This window comes from Piliocolobus tephrosceles, chromosome 11 (assembly GCF_002776525.5).
Source record: "Piliocolobus tephrosceles isolate RC106 chromosome 11, ASM277652v3, whole genome shotgun sequence".
NCBI classification, from domain to species: Eukaryota; Metazoa; Chordata; class Mammalia; order Primates; family Cercopithecidae; genus Piliocolobus; species Piliocolobus tephrosceles.
This window is the reverse complement of record NC_045444.1, coordinates 91,626,685-91,648,512: the sequence shown is the minus strand read 5'-3', so window position 1 is coordinate 91,648,512 and position 21,828 is coordinate 91,626,685. Positions and strand designations below refer to the sequence as shown.

The 21,828-nt window shown below is 37.9% G+C and overlaps 1 protein-coding gene across 4 annotated transcripts in view; it reads right to left on the bottom strand.

Moving 5' to 3' along the window:
* Nucleotides 1-21,828, bottom strand: part of PARD3B (par-3 family cell polarity regulator beta) — a 1,041,361-nt gene that overhangs the window by 424,476 nt on the left and 595,057 nt on the right. For all 4 annotated transcript variants that reach the window (XM_026454609.1, XM_026454611.1, XM_026454610.1 and 1 more), the window contains 3 exons: nt 20,167-20,337; nt 15,956-16,088; nt 6,979-7,078 (listed from right to left, as the gene is read on the bottom strand). In XM_026454609.1, coding sequence (XP_026310394.1) covers nt 6,979-7,078; nt 15,956-16,088; nt 20,167-20,337 — 404 coding nt within the window. The remainder of the gene's footprint in view (nt 1-6,978; nt 7,079-15,955; nt 16,089-20,166; nt 20,338-21,828) is intronic.

Sequence of the window (21,828 nt, the reverse complement as noted above, 5' to 3'; positions counted from 1 at the left end):
ATTTTACCATACTGTACAATTTAAATAAAATATTCTCTGGGTAATATCGTGTTTTACTCTTCACTGATTTCTGCTAATTGGGATCCTGCTGTATACTATATAACTTTAAGTGGATAAAGAAGGCCTGGAAAACACTAGCACTTCAAGAGATGTCATCAGATATTAGCAGAGTCCAAAAGCAGGTTAAGGGATTTCTGTGGGCTAAGCTATGCCTATTTTAAAAAACAAGTGAAAAGGTTGTATCCTTTAGAGAAAACCATCCTGTTGAATGACTGATGCCTGTAGGAATTTGGTTTTCTACTTTATTTAGGTCTTCTTTCTAAAACTAATGTTAACACTGGGCAGATAGTCTGCATATCAAAAGTGCAAAAAGGAAATAATAGGAAAAGCACAGTTGACAATTTAGACACAAGATACATCAAATGCCCTTTATAGTTTTCTTAGTACTTGTAGGCAATCTCAAATAACTTTCTTTCTGCAGAATATTCTACTTATTTCATTTGACCATACAGGGTATTAGGTAAGAGAATTACAGACAATGACTTATTTCTTGTTCTATAAATAAATTATATTTATATAATTTTAATAAACTAAATTATAGCCATTTTCTCCCCTCGGCACTCTCATCTGTTTAGAAAGTAAATATGGTAGCCCATCTCATCATAATTGCTATCCTAATTTCAGATATAGTGAAAATCCGAATCATGTATCCTCACAAAATCTGAAAGTATTGAGTTTTTCAAATGGTTGGAGTTTGATACTATAAACAACAAAACAATCGCAAAAATAACTGTTTTGAATGAGGATCCTTCTAAAATGTACAGGAGAATCTCAACCTGAAATACCAAAATAAGTTTAATCTTTTCTTGAAACTCATCATCCCTCCATATTCAATATTGCTTTTGAGAAATATTAAAATTAGTATGCAACAATAATAGTACGGCTAAATGAATAAATGAACCTCCATTTTCATAATGCAGTGGGTAGATTAAGGAAGTACTTGTTTAGCCAGGTGTGGTGGCATGCACCTGTAGTCCCAGTTACTTGGGAGACTGAGGCTGGAGGATCACTTGAGTCTAGGAGTTTGAGGCTCCAGTGAGCTAAGATCGCACCTCTTCCCTCCAGCCTGGGTGAAAGAGGTAGACCTCATCTCCCCTGCCCTCCTCCAAAAAGGAAGTACCTGTGACACCAGCACAGCCCTGTGCTCAAGAGCCTGGCTCCCGTACTTACTAGCTGTGTCAATTAAGAGACGGGCTCTAGTACTTACTAGCTGTGTCAACTAAGAGACTTACTGGACCTCTCTGGGCTTCAATTTCTTTATGTATAAAATGAGTAAAATTACACTCTCCACCTCATAGGGTTGTTGAGAGAACAGAATGAGTGAAGATTTGTAAAGTAAGGACATTAGTGTCTGGTACAGAGCATTTTGTATAGAAGCAGATAAATTAGGTAAGTTAACAAATAAGCAGATCAATAAATTGACCTACTTTTGCTTCGCAAAACACTATAAGTTTCTGAGTTTTTCCCATTACCTGTGTTTTTTACAGTTTCTCTGACATCTCTGTTTTTGTCAGACCCTCAGTAAGTCTGTGACTAGGAGCCCTTTTCTCTATTTAGAAGGGTGATGTGAGAGCTTGATCAACCTGAGCTATTAACAATCCTTTTCTTTATTTTTGTAGGTTAGTGTGGTCTTTGAATGAGGGCCTAAGGCACTCGCCAATGAAAAGATTTCACATGTTTTCATAAAAATTTCTCAAGAAGTTTAAATCCTCTCTTTAGAGCTATGTAGCTTTTTTTCTATTTCTTTCCTGGTGTCTGGGTACATTCTCAATACATGAAACCATTGATATATAAAGTATATTAGATATGGTATCTAGTAATGACAAAATATGCCAATTGTGAACAAAAATCCTGGACCCACTTAGTGTTACTGACACTAGCCTGGCCTAATAGCAACATTTCATTTTTTCAGCCCATTTTAAAGAAGAATTCTGAGACACTACTGCACACATGAGCTCTCCCCTGAGTTTTGGAGTTTGGAAGCACTTGCCTTTAAATGTATGATTCGACCTTTATTTGCACTTAAGTTTTCCATCCTTTGATCTGTTGTGATGATGTGGGTTTAGTGTCAGAAAGACTCATGGCCTTCACAGAATCAAAAAGTTTAAGAGCTGAAAGGGATTAAAGGTCACCTCATCTCTTAGATAAGACCCTGTGGCTCAAAGAGGAGGATTGGCGTTCCAAGGTCACATAGCTGGCCAGGGGCAAAGCTGGGACCAGAGCCACAAGCTCTGGCTGAAATGGTGGCCAGGCTGGGACACAGGTTGTTGCTGATCGCGAACCAGCAGAAGTTAAGCCTTTCACTTTTAGTGAAGACTTGCTCACCTTTTATTATGTGGCTTACATTTCAGGTTTGTTTTTTGTTTCAATAGAGTGGTGTACATCATGCAATAAGAGAAAACTAAATCCTTAATCAAAGCAGTAAAAGCCTCCCGGGAAGAGGTGTAGGACCCTCATTAAAACATAGATCAGACTGCATTTAAAGTGCTCTGCTCAAGGCAGACTGAGAATCTACCCAACTGAACAATGTGTTGGTGAACCTGACTCATTGTCTTAGATTATCCTCTCAAGCCCGGCATTAATTCACAAATCAGGAATAAGAGCTCACATTTTCCCAGACTCCTAGGTAGCAATAATCCCAATCCCCATTTAAAAAGTAAGGTGGCAATGACACTCAATGCAGTAACATCAAGCTAGGATCTATCTAATAACGTGAATTTTTATACAAACGTTGGCATATAATCAAGAACGATCAAAGAGATAAAAGGCTGCACTATACATATGAAGGTAACAAATGCTCTTATGTACACATCTGATTATGTCCTTTAAATTGATCATAATGAGATATCTACATATCAATCTATATACATACACATATATGTTACCATCATTTTGACTGTGACCAAGTGTACACTTTGAAAACCTTTCATAAAAGGGCCCCCTTTGCTGCGGTACAAAACAGAAATAAGGCAAAATAAGGCTGATATCAGATTGACAGATATTAAGGAGGTAAGTGAGTGTAATATAAGTCATCATAGGCTTAGAGCCAATGTAGGCATACAGAGCACTGGAATAATGAGTGAGAGCAGTATTGAGTTAGTTCATGTGAAAATATTTTAGACATGTAAGTTAGACTAGTAAAATGGTTTGTAACTTTATGATACATATCTCAAGTGTTTGGATTGAGAGGGTGACATGATGATTATAAAATGCGACATTTTAATTTTGAAGGGAGTTAGCCTGTGCTCATGGCTGAGTGGGCTGCAGTGAAGGTTATGGGAAGCTGCAAGTTGACAGCAGGCCAAAGACATGTCTTAGATAAAGGCCATGTTTTCAGCATGAACAACCAGGGAATCTACTGAATAGAAATGATACTCAACGTCAAATTATGCTGCCTAATGAATAAGTAAGGGTAGCATGAAGCATATGCCAGTGTCTTGACTATGGTGACAAACCAGGAATGTAAAAGATGTATAAGAGTCAGCAGTGAATGTTCAAGAACCATCTGAGATGAAAAGGTGAGGGATGAAGTCTTTGAGAGGCATGACAAAAACCATGATGTCTGAAGTCTCAGGTGTCCACAGATGGACTTCAACAATTGGCTACTACGAGTGACAGTAGATTCAGGTATATACGTGAAGAAACAGACAGAGAGAGACAAAGAGAGAAAGAGAATATGAACACGTGGGGAATAGCCCAATGTTGTCTAAACTGTTAATAATATTCAATATATTCTGTCTGCTGCTTATTTAGCTTCAACTCTGCCTGAGATCCCACAGTAAGTTTATTTCCTTTATATTTATTACTTAGACCCACATATGATAAACTTTTCTGTAATAATCATTGCATAATAGTAAAAATAGGTTCAGCAATTTCCCAATTTCATTTTGTACAGGCATTAAGCTTGATCAAATTTGTTTTTCATTCCTCATGCCATAGATAGCCTCACCCCTCAAACACCCTTTTTTCCTTTGAGCGGGCTTTGACTTTTTTTTTTGAAAGGCAGAAGGCAGGAGAGCCTTTCTTGCTCAATCCTCCTGGCTCCCTTCCAGTCCTTCCTTCATCCCAAGTTTCACACATCCAACTCCTGCTGCTGCTGGTCACCTAGGCAACGCAGCAGATTGCAGGATGGTGCAGGTCACACGATCCTAGGAGGGGAGTTTCAAGGCTTAAGACTTGTTCTTTCTATTTTAAAAATATCTCTATCCTTTCTTCTCCATCCATGCTCCTGATCCCTCCATCCAGGCCCTGCTCTTCTCTTGCTAGTCCCAAGTCTGAGTGGCCTCCTTGTCTATGGTGGCTTCTGCCATTCCCTCCATCCTCCATTACTGAAACTGCTCTGTGTGATACTGTCATCTCCAGGCTCAAAGTGCTTCAATGCTTCTCCACTACTCTCTGGAGAAGCATGGCACCTATGGAGCAGGGCAGACGATGCCATTCCCATTGAGTCTTCCCTGAGATACCACAAGTTTTAGCCACACTGAACACACTGTGCATTCTTCTCTCCCATCATCTGGTTTCCTTAACTTAAATTGCCCTTCCCACCACTTCTTTGTCTAGATAGCTTTGTTCTATTTTCCAAGAAACTGCTCAAACACTACTCTCCTGTGAAAACTTACTTGACAACTCCAGACAAAGTTAGCAGCTTCCTCTAGGTTCCCATTGCATTTTGCATCTAATGCTTAGGGGCTGCATCCTAATTATCTGTGTGTCTGTCTCTTTAAGAGGACACTACATTGCTTGCAGGCAGGGATGCTTTCCAATCCATTTGATTTCTTTCTATAGTGTCTGGCTTAGAGCTCCAGAAATACTTTTGAATGAATGAGTAAGTGAATGAATGACTTAATAACCAAATACTGCAGAGCGGAAAAGAAGAATGAAGTCTAAGACAATGTCATACTTTCGACTGAAAGGAGATTACTATTGATGATTAAGAGAGCAGTTCTAATAAAGAAGTGAGAACAGAGGCCTAAAACACGGGGGCTAGGAAGGAAGAGTGAAAAGAAGATGGAAGTTACTAGTTCATACCATGCAATAAAGATTTACAGCAGTGAGGACCAATATAAACTTTTTTCTTTCCCCAATTCACAAAGGAATGGCTTTGCAGAAAAGGGAAGGAAGGAAATCCATGGAGACTTTGAAGCCAAAAAGGCAGTTGCTAAATCCCAATTGATCTCTGAACCAGCTCTCTCCCTTGAAGGTTTCTCACCTGAGTGCTTCTCTCCAGTCTCCCCTGCACAGATGCTCAGTACCTCTGACTGCAATTGACCTAAAAGGTATCCAAAGAATCTCTGGCTTCCAGGGGATATCAACCCTCTTCCATTCACCCAATCCATGTTATACACACAAAAAAACCCCCAGGTTTCATTATGTGTATTACCTGCTAAAACTCTACAATAAGATTTACTATCTACCGAATGAAGTCTGTATACCTTATTCTTGCACTCTGGGCTTTATCATCTGGCTGATCAGCCCCAAGTTGTGCAAATCAATTTACTCTCTCATCTCCATGCTGTTTCTTCTGCTGCCCTTCCTTCCCAAAATGCCCTTTCTTCCTGGGCTCATCTCATGTCCATCTGCTATTAATGAGTTAGGGTTCAGCTTAAATGACACTTTTACCATAGCATTTTCTCTGATTCCTTTATCTGGAGGCATTCTCCTCGGCCTCAGATGCCCAGAGCATTTTATCTACACCTTCTGGTAAGTATCACTTGGAACCCTTGTGTTCCAGTTGTCCCATGAGTCTACCTGTCAGCCTGCCAGCTTCCTGAAGACAGGGTTTATATCTGATTCAGCTTTGCACCATCCCAATCATTTTGAACATATATACAGAATAAACAGTAAGGTAGAACAAATGAAATTATGTTTTAAATGGCTTTTCTTAATGCCAACAAAATGTCATTTTCAATTCAGAATTGAGCAGGCAATGGAAATGAATGGACAAAATTAAATAGGTCCACATTTTCTTTCATGAAACCCCTTGAGATACTGATCTAGAATATTATTGTGATTATCAATCTAGTTCACGAAACTGTAGTTAGCAAGATAACTGACTTCAAAAGTATAAGAATCAAAGATAGATAAATATAGGTGAGCTTCCACCTAATAGAGTTAGCTATACTCTTGGCATGCTGCTTTATTTTTAGCAGACTGTATTAAAAAACATAATAGGAATGACACTAGCATTGCTGAAAGAAAAATGAAGAAATTTCACAGGATTATCATGGGACACAGAATGGAATAAAACACACAGTTTCTAACAGCCATAATAAATACAGAAAATAGCAAAGGGACAATTTAATGATTTTTAAAACTCATCAGAAGAACAAAATCTATGAATTCCCCTAGTCAAATAGTACACATGCTTAGTAAATCTCTCTCATGCTTATGTGATTCTGAAAATTATTGATTTTTTTTTAGTTTCTATTACAGAATGGATATAACATTGGGTACCCTCTTCAATATTTTAGATTATATATGGTGTTGCTTTAATTTTTAGATTCCATTAACTTTCTTGGAACATCTATTTTTAAAATACCTTTAGGGTTTGCCAATTACTAATAAAAACCCGTAAGCTTCCCATTTTCTCAGTTTTGTTTGATACCTTCCCATGTCACTTTTCTTTGAGCTCCATGGCTCTAGTTTTTAAATTTGTAAACGAAAGTTCAACCATTCTCTTAAATGTTTTAATAATTTAAGGTGAATCTTAACAAATACCAGAAAGCAAAATATGCCCAATCTAAGCTATTAGCTACGAGAAACTTGCACTGAAGCTTTCGCTAGAAAGGAATTATAGATACTATAAGATTTCCATTCCAGAAAGAAATAGAGTTAAGATAAGTTTCCTGAATAAGGTTGCTGTGTTCTCCCAGAAAAACAATAACGAGGAACACTTACGATATATCATTTTATCAATACCTGTGACTGTAATCTTCGAGGCCCAATTCCAGAGCAGAATGTGGTGTTGGAGAAGGTGGAACTTCACTCTCGGTCCATCCGTCATTGGGCAGCAATAGGTCTATAAACAAAGAACAAATGAAGCTGTATAAAGTGGAAGCAGAATCATTCGATGCCTGGTTTGGTTTCAGTATCTCTCTCAGACACAGTTTTAGCCAACACATAAACCAGCCGTGAAATAAATAAGTTCTCACACAGAACTGAAGGATCCTTATGAGAATGAATACCTCTTGTGTGAGGAAATCGAAGCCTTCTAATATGTTTTTACACTGGTGACCTGCAGGCAACCCCTAGCAAACCCACTCCATGCATCTTGACTACCTTTTCCCACCAACAAAAAGCTGACACATACTCATTACCTGTGATCTGTGGAAGATTAACAAAGTCATCTGTTTTATGCCTTAACAGTTTTGTAAATAAGACTCGATAGTGAATACTGTGAATTATATGGTGATTAAAGCATTTGCTTCAGTAGCAAAAACTTCTTTTAAAAAATCATGAGATATAGTATATCTGTTCACCATCTAGACATAGTGGAGGTGAACACACACACACGCCCTCTTTTTTTCTGTCTGTGCCATAATGGCAACACTTGAGTTTAAGGCCTTATAAGGAAAAGACAGGGGTCTAAATCCTGGTTTTCCCACCTACTAAAAATGTATACTTTTCCAGTCTGTTCTGTACTAGAAAAATAGATATGTACCTCTAATATCACCACAACTAATAACAAGGTTGTTGAGATCTTATTGTATAGCAGATATTATATTAAGCCTTGTACATTATTTCATTGAATGCTCATAATTACTAACCATATTCCCTAGTGTATGAAAAGCATTAGAGAACATCCTGGTTAAGTATATGGTTTTTGGAGCAAGACTGCCATGTTTCCAACCCTACTGCTGTGTGAACTTGGCAAATGACTCAACTTCTCCAAGCCTCAATTTTTAAAATCATAAAGAGGCAACAAGAATACCTTTACTGGAGGAATATGAGAATTAAATTATATTTAAGCAGTGATTTGTAAATGCAAACTGTTAAGTAAACATAGGATTTTCATTCCATAGATTGTAAGTTCTACTTGTATCTATTACGGTGATATAGTTGGTAAGATGTGTACCTGATTTGTCCCTGAGACAGAATAAGAGACAAATCTCTCTACCCTTGAGAACTGCTGTTGGTGACAAAACCTGCTTTGGTTTGTCCACGTGCTGGGTATGATGGTTAATTTTATATGTCAACTTGACCGGGCCACAGGGTACCTAGATATCATTCTGGGAGTTTCTGTGAGGGTGTTTTTAAACAAGATTCACATTTAAATAAGTAGACTGCCCTCTCTAATGGGGTGGGTCTTGTCTAATCACTTGAAGGCGTGAATAGAACAAAAAGACTGCCTCTTTCCTGAATAAGAGAGAATTCCTCCTGCCAGAGTGACTGTGACATGGGACATTGGACTTTTTCTGTCTTCAGACCCAAATGGAAACATCGGTGCTTCCTGAGTCTCAAGCCCATTTGCCTTCAGACTGAAACCACACCATCAGCTTTTTTGGTTCTCAGGCCTTCAGACTCAAACTGCACCATCAACTCTTCTGCAACCCCAGCTTGCTGACTCACCCTGCAGATCCTGGGATGTGCCTATTTTCAAGGTCATGTGAGCCAATTCCTTATCATAAATCAGTTTATACACACACACACACACACATTTGGTTCTGTTTCTCTGAGGAACCCTGATAAATACACAAGGCAAGGACTTGTTCCAAGCTCTGCCCCAGGCACTAGACTGATGTGGAGGTAGTTGTAGTACTGCTGACGTGGCCCTGGGAATGAAACTTGAAGCAAATCTGCTAAGTAGGTGACCAGGGGTAAAGTAGCACAAAGGCAGCCTGCACTGTGTCCCTGCACCACCTCCAACCCTAGGGGTCCATTGATTTGGTAGTGGTGGCAGCAGTCAGGCATTCAAGACTTGCTAAGAGAAACAGAGCAGAAGGACTGTAATGTAAATTGGGAACAATGGACATCCTAGGACAACTTCCTTTCTGCTGGCTCTCATCTTCTATCCTCAACCTCTCAGTCCATCTTCCACACTGGTGGTAAACATATTGGTGATCATGTAACTTGTTGCTCAAAACCACTTCAGCTGCATACATTGCTTGTGGAATAAAGGTCTATGATCCCAGCAAACAACTTCATCCCCCACTACATGTTAGTTTACCATTCCCTGACCACAACCCTGTGTGCTCCTGCTTCAGTATCTTTGCTTATGTAACTGCAAAACCTACTCTACCTGTCAAAGTCCTACCCTTCTCCCAAGGTCCACCTCAGATATCACTTTTACTATGAAGCCTTTGCTGTTGCCAAGGATCTGTCACTTTTATAACAGTGGCCGAGAAGACCAGTGCCCCCTCTATCTGTGCTCTTCCTCTCTTTCTGGGCATACAGCTGGACACCACTGCTTGGGCCTCTTTGTCCCTAGACTAGTTCTTGCAAATGGAACGTGAGCTGCTATGATAAACGTCATTCCCAGTCTCAGTGGTTATGAGAGGGTGCACCTTCCTCACTCTCTTCCTTTCCCCTACTATATCACCTGAAAGCCAGGTGACCAGGTGCCCAGCCACCCGGGGAAGAAGCCTAGGTCCTATAATGACTGCATGGAACACAGCTGCCAAACCTGATTGTGCAGTGATAGGACCAGGAAACAGACTTTCACTGTCTATATCTATCCAGTGACACTTTAGGTTTATCTATTAATTAATATTAGGTAAAGTAATTCTTGGATAGCATATATCAAATGCCATTTCTGCAATGAACTATGTATGTATGTATTGTTCTATCAAGCTATTATTTATTTATCTACATCTATTTCTTTTACTAGACTGTAGATAACTTTCCCCTCATGTTCCTCTTTCTCGTTTTCCATGTCTTCTACAGCCTCTTCTCTGGCTAGTTTTATTATAATCATTAAATTTAATTTTTATTACACACATGTGAATGATTTATGGTTCTTTATGTGTTTATGTGTTTTTATGTGTGTGTGTGTGTGTTTTAAGTGGTGATCAGTGCAAAGGTAAGTATCTTGTTTGTTAAGTATCTTATTTGTTGACTCTATCCTTGTTACTTTTTTTTTTGAGACAGAATCTCGCTCTGTCGCCCAGGCTGGAGTGCACTGGCACCATCTCAGCTCACTGCAAGCTCCGCCTCCCGGGTTCACGCCATTCTCCTGCTTCAGCCTCCTGAGTAGCTGGGACTACAGGCGCCTGCCACCATGCTCAGTTAATTTTTCGTATTTTAAGTAGAGAAGGGGTTTCACTGTGTTAGCCAGGATGGTCTTGATCGCCTGATCTCGTGATCCACCAGCCTTGGCCTCCCAAAGTGCTGGGATTACAGGCGTGAGCCACTGCGCCCCGCCCCTTGTTACATTTTCTTAAACAACATATTCGGATGCTGTAAGGAATTTTTATTTTCCTCTGGGCCCAAACACCTTTTTAAAGCCCTTGTTTCAGTGTATAAGTCTGGAATTCTTATCTCCTATAATAATATTTCTGGATTTCTTTGAGTGCATGAGGTACAGTCTTCTTAACGGTCATTTCATATATATCTATGTCTGTAAATATTGACACGGCACCCCCTGCAGTCATTACTTCATTGATGGCCAAATGGCTCTTCTTTTTCATTATCATCTTTTGTTGTTATCTGTGTTGTGGGATCTATCCCACCAAGACCATATCAGAAAAGAATTTGTAAAAGAGATTGTAACTTTAGACAAAAGGTCAGCAAGCTATGGCCCTGGTCCAAAACCACCTTGCCACCTGCCTTTGCAAATAAAGTTTTATTGAACAGCCATGCCTATTTGTTTATGTATTGTCTATGACTGCTTCTGCTCTACAATGGCAGAATTGAGTGGTGACAGAGACCTACAGTCCAAAACCTGAAATATTTACTTTCTTGCACTTCAAAGACAAAGTTTTTTGACTCCTGCTTCCGACTATTCTTAAGGACAATAATACTATTGCATTCGCCTTTCCACTCCTGATAGTGTATTCTGCACAATGGAGGTATCCAACAAACATTAGCCAAACTGAAATGTATAATTCAATCTTGGATAGTCATTCCAGACATAGTGCTTTACATGCTACAGAGGGGTAGATACTTGCTGGTCCCCAGGAGGATACACATTAGAAATAATTCTACTATGATGTGTCTCAGAGGACCCCAGGGAATATGGATCCAGTGAGACAGGTCACAGAACCACAATGTTTGATTTGAGATGGAGATAAAAGGCCTAACTCAGTGGGTGATGCTGAGCAGACTCGGGGGCAGTGGGTGCCTAAGACAGGATGCACTTGAGCTGAAAGAGGAGAAGCAGGAGAAGAGCTATATGGGGGGGACAAGTGCAGTGAAATGAGAGGTAATGCTAACCAGAGGCAAACTGCATGAGGCTATTCCTCGGCCTAGGGTAAGATCTGGCAGCAAGATTCCTCAGAAAATACAGTATTGGTGTATTTCATTACCATTCAAATGCTTAATAGGATTTTATAGTAAACCCTTGGGACACAACCTCCATCCCTATTACCATCTTGAAGCACCACACTTATTTCACTATAGGCATTGCTAGCAGTTCTTCAGTATAAATGTGAATTTTCTGGTGCTATGATTTCTACAAACATTAGTTCTAAAAATGCCTTTTTCTGTGTAACAGCTTGGCAGGAATAAAAAATAAAATAAAATAACCAAGAACTGTGGGTGGTATGTATTATTACTACAAAAATAAATGGAACACAGAATATCAACATTGGATTTTTAAATATACAAAGGAAAGAAAAAAAAAGTCAATGTTTTGGCTGTAACAGCTCCTCTCCTCACTAGACATTACACTTTGTCAAGTTAATCTTGCTTTTCTAAAGAAGATACTTGAAAAAATTGGTAATGGCAGTCAACACTCAGGTTTTATAAGCCTTAGTGGCCTGTTACCATCTGACATGGATCTGAAATTCAGGAACTCCCAATAGTGCCCTAAATATAAAATGTCATTAATATTAAAAAGAGGTGATAGCCATGCTCTTTTATAGCATCATGTTTATAAATTCTGCTATAATTTTTTGGTCTCTAAATCAATAGGCTTACATAAAAAGTAAGAAAATTCCATCTACTGGCCTCTAACAATGAAAATGTAATGAGTCTGCGTTTTGATAGGCCTAAATCTTATAATCTAGCATTGTTGCACAGATCCACAAAGAAAATATAAGAACAGATTTTCTCTACTTTTGAAAAAATAATGTTTAATGGAGTCACTTCTTAAAATAAATACATTTGTTATGCTAAGTTGGAAAACTGAGGTGGGGAAGAAAAAGAAACAGGAAACTTGCAGATAGTTAATTCATATATTTTTTTCACTGATGTAAAAATTGTCCTAACTAAATCTATGTCCTGGGAAGAAAAGAACAGACAAAATCTCCCAGTGGTTGTCTGGGGCCACTTGGGCCCAAAGGACTCTATTTGTACCAAAGATATACAAAGCCTGAACATTCTATTGAAGTTCCAAATGAAATTATTACTGTATTGCATTTTCAGCAAGTGCATGGAATGGATTTTCTTATTTATTTATTTTTTTTGGATGTATCCTTACACATTAACTACTTCTATGGTTTTATTAGTTTAGCCTTTGCTATTCTTTGCAGAGATATTATTTCATTTACTTAAGTATCTCAATGTCTTCTGAAAATACATCGTGTGTCACTTAATGAGGATATATTCTGAGAAAAGCACTGTTAGGCAATTTTGTCCTTGCATCAACATCATAGTGTACTTACTTAAACCTAGAAGGATTAGCCTACTTACTCTCGTAAGCTCTATGGTATAGCTATTGCTCCTGGGCTACAATCCTGTACAGCATTTACTGAATATTGTAGGCAATTACAGCACAATGGTATTTGTGTATCTAAACAGAAAAGCTACAGTGAAAACACAGTATACAAGATAAAAAATGGTACACCTGCATAGGATACTTACCATGAATGGAGCTTGCAGGACTGGAAGCTGCTCCGGGTGAGTCAGTGAGTGAGGATGTACTAGTAAATCTGAAGGCCTAGAACACTACTGTGCGCTACTGTAGACATTATAGACACAATGCACTTAGGTTACACTGCATTTCTAAACAATATTTTCTTTCTTCAATAATCTCCGTAACTTTATTACTTTATAATTTTGAATTTAACTTTTTGAATATTATGTAACAACATCTTAAAACACAAACACATTGTAGAGCTGTAGAAACATATTTTTTCTTTATATCTTTATCCTATAAGCTTTTTCTATTATACCTTTTTTAACCTTTTAAATTTTTTTGGTAAAAACTGAGACACAAACACACATTAGCCTAGGCCTGGATAGGGTCAGGATTATCAATATCACTGTCTTCCACCTTCACATCTTATCCCACTGGAAGGTCTTCAGGGGCAATAACAGGCACAGAGCTGTCATTTCCTATGATAACAACGCCTTCTTCTGGATACCTCCTAAAGGAACTGCCTGTGGCTGTTTACAGTTACTTTTTTAAAAAAAATAAGTAGAAGTGTACTCTAAAATGATGACAAAAAGTATACTATAGCATTAGGAATTTTTCAGCTCCATTATAATCTTACGGGACCACCATGATATATGTGGTCTCTTGTAGACCAAAATGTCATTATGTGGCACATAACTGTATTTTACAGATACTAAAAATGAAACAAAAGGTACTTACTGTTCATTTAGATGTCACTGGTGTAACTAGGAATTAAACTCTAGACGTAGATAGACACTAGGCCACATGTTGCTAGAGAATTAAATGCCAATTAAGTTATATAAAGTCTAGATATTTGAATACAGATGTCCACATTCGTGATCATAAGGTAGAAAGAAGGCTGTTTTATTTTGCAGACAACTTGCCATTCCTTTCCCAGGCTCTTTTGCTATTGCAATTTAAGATTTCAGAAGGCAATCTTGTTCTGTCAAGAAAACTTTTAATTTCTTTCTTTCTTTCTTTTTTTTTTTTTTTTTTGCGACGGAGTCTCCTTGCTCTGTTGCCCAGGCTGGAGTGCAGTGGCACGATCTTGGCTCACTGCAAGCTCCGCCTCCCAGGTTCACACCATTCTCCTGCCTCAGCCTCCCGGGTAGCTGGGACTACAGGTGCCCGCCACTATAATTTTTTTTTGATGAGAAAAGACAAAATATTGAGTATTTTTTAAATCTGTATGCTAAGTAAAGTCAGCTGCTTCTTCTTTTTTTCCCCCCCGAGCAGCTGGGATTACACGCATGTGCCATCACAACTGGCTAATTTTATACATATATATACACATGCACACACACACACACACACTTTTTTTTTTTTTTTTTTTTTTTAAGTAGAGACAGGGTTTTGCCATGTTGGCCTTGAACTCCCGACCTTAGGTGATCTGCCCACCTCGGCCTCCGAAAGTGCTGGGATTACAGGCGTGAGCCACCGTGCCCGGTCTAAAGTCAGCTTCTAATGGGCATTCTCAGTAGGTGAAAGGACTCCAATAGTTTCAAGAGACCAGTAACCAATGTAAGTCAGACACATGCTGTGGTTTGGAAGAGAAACTGAAGACAGGGAGACAAGGATTGAATCCAGACTCTGCATGTATCAAATGTGCATTCTTGAGTAAATTATTCCCTCTCTCTGACTTTCTAGATCTTTATTTGTAAAATGAAGATAATATTACAAACTTTGAGTCTGCATGCAAATTGCTCAACACAGTATCTAACAGACAGCAAACACTTAATAAATGGTAGCAGCTGTTGCTACTACTCTTGCTAAAATGGAGGAATTCCAAGGAATAAACAACATCCCATTCTAATGAGACAATTTAATTCTAGAGCCACCTCAGATTTATAAGTATGTTATGATGGAGTAATTTCACAGCTTGGAACTTGTTTCCACATAGTTAAATTATGATAACATCTTAAGTGTTCAAAATATAGGAATTGATTACATGATATATGGTACTTACCGTCAAAAGACACTATGCAACTACTGAATATGATATTGTAGAAGAATATTCAATGACTAAGAGGCGTATAATGTGCTAATTTTAAAAAACAATTTCCTAAACCTTACATACATTTCATTATTTGTATAAATATTTTCATTAAAGAGTCCTGAAAGATATGCATAAAATGTTATTGATTAGGATCTTTGATTGATAGAAGTACGAGTAAAATTAAATTTTCTTTTTATTTCTTTTCTCTAAATTTTCTGCAATGAATATGTATTGCTTTTGTAATAAAAAAATTCATGTTATTAAAGAAAAGAGATACAGGGAGATGAAACAATTTTCTTGGTGACCTGAAGTATATTTTTTAAAAATCCAAGAGGAAAACCCAGATTTTTTACATCTGGAGTTGGCTAGAAATGTGATCCACATCAGATAATAAGGGAAGACAGTGTAGCAAGGCAATAACAAGAACATTCCAACCATCACAAGATGGTTTCAGGTTAGGATATTTACCCATTTACCACGCTCATATTAGAATCGAGTATATTCTGTGAATCACGCTATGACCATTTTATGGATTATAAATCCACACATTTTAAAATGTTGGTAGTTATTTACACTTGGTAACTTCCAATATTAGAAGAGCTTAAAAAATAACAGTTTGCCATCTTTGATTCTCCAGTGATCATTTGTTTTATATATAACCCTCCATGTTTGGGGCAGCAAGCACAGAAAGTGTCACTTAAACTAGAGACATTGCCAGGAATCTGATTCACAAGTTCTGAGTCAGCTCTCGCCCCAATCTCTCAGTGTTTGTGACTCTGATTAACAAAGTCTGCACTTAGTCTAATTAACTCCCCTTTACTCTTTTTTTTTTTTTTTTTTGATAAAAAGGCATTTTTGTGTTTTCTCACTCCATTTGCAGTGGATAAAAATGGATAAACTCTTACCTTTCTGTTTGTCTTGTGGACTGTAAGCGCCAAGTGGATGCAGGGTACTGTTATCATTTCTCCTAGAGGTGGTTACAGCATTTTGACAGTTCTCAAAGCATGGCTTGGAAAAGGCCCCGCACTCTGCAGGATCCTAAGAGATAAAAGTAAAAATTACATTTGCATTTTTAATATGTTCAAACTTGGTCAGTTGAAGCAAAGTGAAAGAATGATTGCTGTATGAATAGTCTTTCAAGAGTCTATTACACTTAAGTCCTCAACTCTGGAAACTCAAAATGGCCCTATCAGTGAAAACATCTTTGAGTATAAAATAAAAAGTACTGACAATGTGGTGCTAAGGATTAGGAGTGCTGATAGCCAACACAAAAGAGGATTAACTTTATTATTCTCTTTTACCACTTACAACTGGCTTCTTTCAAATTTTCTTCCATCTGGGAGTACAGCTTGTGGCAGTGTCAACACAAGAACACAGTTCATGCCAAGGGTGTTTCTCTGCCAACCAGCTGGTTCCTCTCTCTCTCTGCGCCTAAGTGCATATGCTCTAGGACAAGTCAGAACTCAAGCAGGTTCACCTCTGAAATGCCACCAGTGTGTCCCTGTGGAGATACTAGGTCTTTGGCCAGGAGCTAAATCAAACGGCTGTGACAACGCCAGAGAGCAGTTCTCCTGAGGGTTTTCCCCCTATATTTCCCCTTCCTATTTTGATTTTTACAGTCTGTAAACACATTCACAGTTTTCTGAAAACTGCTGTGTCTAGAATAACACCCCATGATCCATCTTCCACAGGTGCTGAAGAGGGAATTATTGGAGGAAGTTGATTATAGAGAACTCTTAACTATTTTTTCAAACAGGTTGCAGCAAAGAGAATTGGGGTTTGCTCTTCTTCGTATTATTTGTCTCAATAACAGATTTTAAGGAGGTAAATGATTTGGAAGCCATCTCATGACTGTTCCCTTGACCATTTGTGAGAAGAATGTACCACAAACAGCAGCACCCATCTGATTCCCAAAGCTCTTCTGAGAATAGCATTTGCCTAAAACAATGCACTGGATTTATATTTTCCTCTTTGGTTATAAAAATTCAGTGTCTAGCTAGTCAAACAAAATACCTAAAACATTCAATTTTTGTATTCTTAATAATTAAAATGTTTTCAGCTGCTGAAGGTCTTTTAGCTTTTTGTCAAGGCTTGTAACACTTTTCCCACACCCAGTGTATTACCCTTTCTTCTGAACTGCTAGTCAAACTGAGCCTGGCATAGGAGGCAAGCTAGTCCTAAATTAAAGCTGTAGCTGTAGCAGGAAAGAGAGCTAGGGCTTGCTTTGCACAGCCTTGTGCTTTGATTTAACAATAACAAAAAGAACAAAAAAATTTTTTCTGCTTCCCCAGCTCTTTGATAAATGACACAATCAATATCCCAACAACTGATCAGTAACCAGCCTAATTAAAGTATTCAGCCTGTAAAATAGAGCCGTCGCAGAGCCCTCCATTAGTGTCCCAGCCAATAAAAAATATAATGGATTTTTAAACATATTCTGCTTTTGCCACGATGAGCTGGCAGCAGCAGGGAGGGAAATGTTTTGGGGAAAGGGAAAACAAAATCAGGTCATAACCCATTTTTTAATACCAAGTCTCTAGGCTCAAATAGAATTACAATTGAACCTCAAGCTCATCCTTTGAAAAATATGTTTCTGTTTAAAATGATTCTGATTCAATCAGGGGCTCATTATGTATTCTTCACAAGTTCCTCATCAAAACTGTTTACATATCTTGTACATCTGGGTAATGTGGGAAAACCCCCAACAACTATATATTTTGACTTTTCTTAAGTAGCTTCTTCAGATTTTGAAATATCAATATAATGTTCAAGCAACCATTTTGGTATTCCTGGCAAATCTAACTAATTGATTTGCCTGAATGTATCAACAGTGCTGAGACCTTTTTTTAGGTTATGGATGCTTTTTATTGTACTGGAGGGCAAGTGCTGTTCCACCAGAGAATACAGCAAAAACGCGAGCACACAAAATATGCTCTGACACAGTGAAACACAGATTTGAAGATCAAATAGTTGCAATTTTTTTTTTCAACTTAATAAAGATAAACTGTACATTAGTCTTCTGTCTTTATAAGAAATAATGCTCTTTAATCTTCATGGGTACTGCAGAGATGCTCAGTAGCTGAGAGTCAAGTGTCTGCTCATTCCCCATGGAAAGCATGTAAATATTAGGGAAACTAAAAATGGATCTTGTTTAAATGTCCTCATAGAAATTACTTTTTGACCCAGTTCTTATTCTTGATCAATTCCCTGGTGATCTACACTAACATGACACTTTCGATGGCGGGCAACAAATGAGAGTTTCATACTTTCTTCTGATGGAGTAATGCCAATCCACCCCAGAGTGTGAGAATTAAAATGAAAATACCTGCAGTAAAGGGCAATGCAAATAGTACAATGTGCCAACTCAATGAGTCAAAATATATAACGCCTATCTGCTGCCACCTACCAACTCTTTTAGAAGCATAGTTATTTCTTTTTTAACTTTTGCTATCTGCACAGGTATGTTATGGTATAGCAGTTTCTTCCAGACTCTTCTATTAGTTGAAGTATCTTTGTTTAAAAAGTCTTAAGGGAGACCTGATATGCAGATGCACAGAAGGGATGACTCAGGCATTCGCAGTTCATCCTTTCAACTCTCTCCAATAAATGGGTTCCGTGGAGTCCCAGGGCTCTAGAGTAAGAACCATCCTAAACCAGATGGGGCCAAGTCTCTCAGGGCAGGAAGTAGCAGATAAGGGTGTTATAACTACGTACATAAGTAAAGCCCATTAAATATTTATGCAACACTGTCACTTAAGCAGACACAAATGTTGAAAATAAGTTTATTATATTTAGTCTCCAGTAATTGGCCAATTTAAATGCATTTAACATCTATAAGCTTATATAAAGGAGAGTATAAAAGGTACAGCTACTCCTTTCCAATAGCTGATAATAGAACAAAGTAAGATAGAGCTTATAACTTTAGCACTCAAGTTTACTCTCTGAGATGAAGTAGGTCTCAGATGTGACATTTCCATTCACTCAATATTTATTAAGCATCTACTACATGTGGGAACCAAGGACACATTAAGGGATAAAACAGACAACAATATCTGTCATCTATGAATACCAAGCACTCAATTACGTATGTACTTACACAGCCAGGAAATGGCAAATCTAGGATTGTAACCTAAGCAATTCGAAACTCCAGAGCTGAAGCTTTTAACTACAATAAGCCCACTACCATTAACTCCTGATTAACTTGATAAAGCTTTCATTTTTCAATTTTTAAGCTGAACTCTTTATTAAAACTAGTATTTTATATTAGTTTTTTAAATCGTTTTTAAAAAAATTTTGTATATTATTGTATTACACAAACACAATCTGGCCTTAGAGAATATCCTGATATGAGAAAATGTGTGATTTGCTGATGTTTTTCTTAACTTTTAATACTATTAACTTTTTCTTCTTACCATTTTCTAAAATTATTTTATGAGCATTTAATAATTATTCTTCATATAAGAGAAAATAATGTTTTAGGTATTTTTATGTTTATATGTCTAATGTTAGGAATATTATTATTAAAGTTATCATACACTTAGACTCCATGTGTAAGTGAAAATATTCTTGATATTTTAAAAAACTTATAAAAAATAATAAAATATTTCAAAAAACAAGACTCCCATTTATTTAATCACATGAGCAAGGAGCTTGTTTAATAAATCAAACGTTAAATTAGTTAAGTCTCAGGTCTGTATTATTTATATGCAGATTATGGAAGAGAATACAGAGAGCTGATTGCATTATAATGATCTCTACATTAAACATTGTACACATGTGATTAGACACCTTCTAAGGTATGGACACTGCTAGCATATCAACGAAAAAGCATGTAAAGATGTTTATGAACAAGTTCAGCGCTCTTGGAATTACTGGGGGAAAAAACTAGAAATTATAGACCTGTTACATCTGATAAATGACTTACTTTATATGCACATTTTTACACCTTGCTATTATACCTAAAATATACAACCACCTATTCCCCACATAAATCCATCAAAGCTCTTCTGGGGCATATTTTCTCAATATGAATCTAGCTACCATAATAGGAATGGAAGTCTGCATATTCTGGTGGCAATTTGAGCAACTTGCTGAGGAGAATCAAGATTCGCAGCACCTCCATTGGTCTCTCTGGCCTCCTCAAAATCACCAACTGGATCATTCCTCGGATGTTTCCCTCCATGGACATTGACCGCCTAAGTGTTTCCATAACTTCGTGGTTGGATTTTCCCAAAAGAGATTCTCCATTAACTGCAATCAGCTGGTCATTCATTCGCAGACGACCATCCTAAGGCAGAAGAAAGAAAAACAGAATTCAACAGAGAAAAGTATGGTGATGACAAGTGGCGTTTTGGAGAGAAGTTCAAGTTTAAAAATGAAAAAACAAAACAAAACAAAAAAAACCCCAGCTGTTAGTAGTGATTTATTTTCCATGGCAGAAAAAGGCTCTGGAGCTTATCAAATAGTCAAAAATACCAGCGATAATGAATTGTGTGAAAGTATATTTTAGAAATCTTAGAGTCCTGAGCTGCAATAATTTAGACATTTGTATAATGCCTCTTACCTAAATCTTTGGCAAGCATGCTAATCTGACCTGATTCTGCCATTTGCTCTGGCAGAGACCGTGTTGTTGACTCAAGGGAAGGCGGTTTGGAAACCAAAGGAGGTAGTCACAACGAAAGGAGAATTTGCCTTTTCAGGCACAGACAGGCATCATGCATAAATGCTGTGTGCTTGACAGTAGTAATGTGTCTCCTGATATTGCCAGCTCTATTGAACAGTACTAAAAAGAACAACCACATAATTTTATTTAACACAACCACAAAGTTGCTCATCTGCCAAAGAACACAAAGTTGTGTAGAAAAGGACCAATTTGCCCTGATATCTTCTGGTGGAAAAGTTTAACAAAAAGAATTGTCAAGGTTTTCTCGAGGAGGCTCTGATGAATGAGCACTTTCAACCAGCATCTTCAGGAAGAATTACCACTTACTACAAAGTAAAGAACCTCGGCATATGAATAGGCAGCCCAGACTGTGGTCTCATTCACTTTTGAGTGAATGAGGCACTGACCATCTCCAGCCAGAAGTCCCTCATAAGCAGAGGCCTAGATTAGTGGCTGACACACTGGGATGCCTGCCCTGCCTAGAAAAGAACTTGAAGGGATCACAGTGCATTTCCCCAAAGGCAGTCCGGGAACAAAGACACTTGAAATGCTGACAGTCAGACTCGGGGGACATGCTCTCTACCCATTCTACACTCAGCTAGAAAGTTCTTGCTATGAGGCACAGCTGTGATTAGGAATGTTATGCTGCTGCTGCTAATAAAGTTGACAGAAATAACCGTAGGTGTGTATAACAGTTTACCCTTACAGAGAATTCTTCCATAAATTACCCTAGTGATTCTCACAGAACCTAAGAATTTAAGATTTTCAGAAACATTTTACAGAAAAGGAAACTGAGGCACAAAACGTAACTTGTTCCAGGCCACGAAAGTGAGTCAAAGGTTTCCATGAATCTTGACTCTTTAGTTCTTCCATGACAATTCCCTTTGTTTCTTATCTCTAGACTACAACTGTGCAACACTAAATTAGGGAAAGGAAAATACTACAGAGTTCTTGTGGTGAGAAGTATCTGGGATTTGTGGTCAAATTAACAGAATGAAATGTAAAAGAAAAAATCTTCCTAATAAAGGAGATAGCCAGACACACACACTGAACAACAGAAACCAACCAGACAGCTTTGGGAGGGAAACCGTGCGGACAGGTCGTTAAATTTGGACT